Source organism: Sinocyclocheilus grahami, unplaced genomic scaffold, assembly GCF_001515645.1.
Source record: "Sinocyclocheilus grahami isolate Dianchi unplaced genomic scaffold, SAMN03320097.WGS_v1.1 scaffold10342.1, whole genome shotgun sequence".
NCBI lineage: Eukaryota > Metazoa > Chordata > Actinopteri > Cypriniformes > Cyprinidae > Sinocyclocheilus > Sinocyclocheilus grahami.
Genome location: NW_015513172.1, coordinates 4,366 through 5,702, shown reverse-complemented (window position 1 = coordinate 5,702; position 1,337 = coordinate 4,366). Strand labels below are relative to the sequence as shown.

General features: G+C 39.2%; 1 protein-coding gene across 1 annotated transcript; it reads left to right on the top strand.

Moving 5' to 3' along the window:
- Positions 1-563: 563 nt before the first annotated feature.
- Positions 564-1,206, top strand: LOC107578455 (chymotrypsin A-like). Its single transcript, XM_016264410.1, has 2 exons — positions 564-963; positions 1,045-1,206. The coding sequence occupies exons 1-2, from the start codon at positions 802-804 to the stop codon at positions 1,204-1,206; spliced, it is 324 nt and encodes a 107-aa protein (XP_016119896.1). The 5' UTR covers positions 564-801.
- Positions 1,207-1,337: the final 131 nt, after the last annotated feature.

The window sequence follows — 1,337 nt, the reverse complement described above, 5'->3', positions numbered from 1 at the left end:
TGACTCATAATATACTGATTATGTATGTTGTTTTAAAAGCAAAAAGTTTTGTACATAATAACACCCAAATGATCCTTAAACTTTAATAAAATGTATTGATAATAATAATAAAAATAATTTCTTGTCATTTTTGCAAAAAAGTGATCTAAATGGTTACAAATGTATTTTCATTATTTTTTATTTTACTTTAAGTAATTGTTACATATTTCTCCAAATGAATGACTGATGTATTGAAGGTTATCCAGTTGTGTGTTTTATTGGCTGACGTAATATTAAAGCACTGAAAAAAATAAGTTAAAAACTGTGAAGTAAAAAAAAAAGTCATACTGATTGTCATTCTCAAAATTGATGTGTTGAGGTCATCTGTATGCTAGTGTACTCCTAAAAGTTGCCAAAATGGCCTTTTAGCATGCATTTAAAATTCTCAGCACATAGAGGTATTAGAAAAAAGAGGAAATAATAGAAGTGTTAAAACGACAGAAAGAAAGTAAGCTTATATCACAGGTCACCGTTTATAAAGGCAGTTTTCAGCATCGATTCCTCTTTTCTGTATGTGCAGGTCATCACCCATCCGCTCTACAGCAGCACGACTATCAACAATGACATTGCTCTGCTGAAACTGTCGTCTCCAGTCACACTGACTCCCCGTATCTCTCCTGTATGTCTGGCTCCATCAACCATCAACATTCTGCCTGGAACCCGCTGCTTCACCACTGGCTGGGGTAGAACTGCCACCACGTGTAAGTCATCTGTAAAACAAAAACATACTGAGAGAATTACAACACATCTGTTTACTGTGCAATGCAATGTGTCATGTTTTCTTCTTTTTTAGCGAGCCCTCTGATCCTACAGCAAACAGGTGTACCCATCATAAGTCCTGCTGTGTGCAGGCAGATCTGGGGTCAGAGCACTATCACTGATGCCATGATCTGTGCTGGAGCCTCTGGTTCCTCATCTTGCCAGGTATATGACAACAGATCAAGAAGAAACACATTACCATCTCAATGTTGCTGCTGTTCAATCTCAAATGTGTGTTTTCCACAGGGTGATTCTGGTGGTCCTCTGGTGTGTGAGCGTTCAGGGGTCTGGTCTCTGGTGGGCTCTGTGTCCTGGGGAAGAAACACTTGTGACACCCGTTTCCCTGCAGTCTACGCCCGCATCTCCCACCTGCGCTCCTGGATCGACAGGACTATCGCTTCCAACTAGAGCACCATTCTTATTTATTTAGTATTTATTCTCCAGAGGAGGAAAATGCAGTTTTTAATTATTAATATGTAACAGAGTTGATCTCTGTTGGTGGTGTTTTTTTCAGTCTGTCTGTGGTTCCAGTGATCTGG

Bases quoted from the DNA above. Each gene is read 5' to 3' on its own strand.
- LOC107578455 (XM_016264410.1), top strand. From the start codon at position 802: ATGCAATGTGTCATGTTTTCTTCTTTTTTAGCGAGCCCTCTGATCCTA. The intron at 964-1,044 runs GTATATGACAAC...TGTTTTCCACAG, and splicing joins CTGGTTCCTCATCTTGCCAG to GGTGATTCTGGTGGTCCTCT.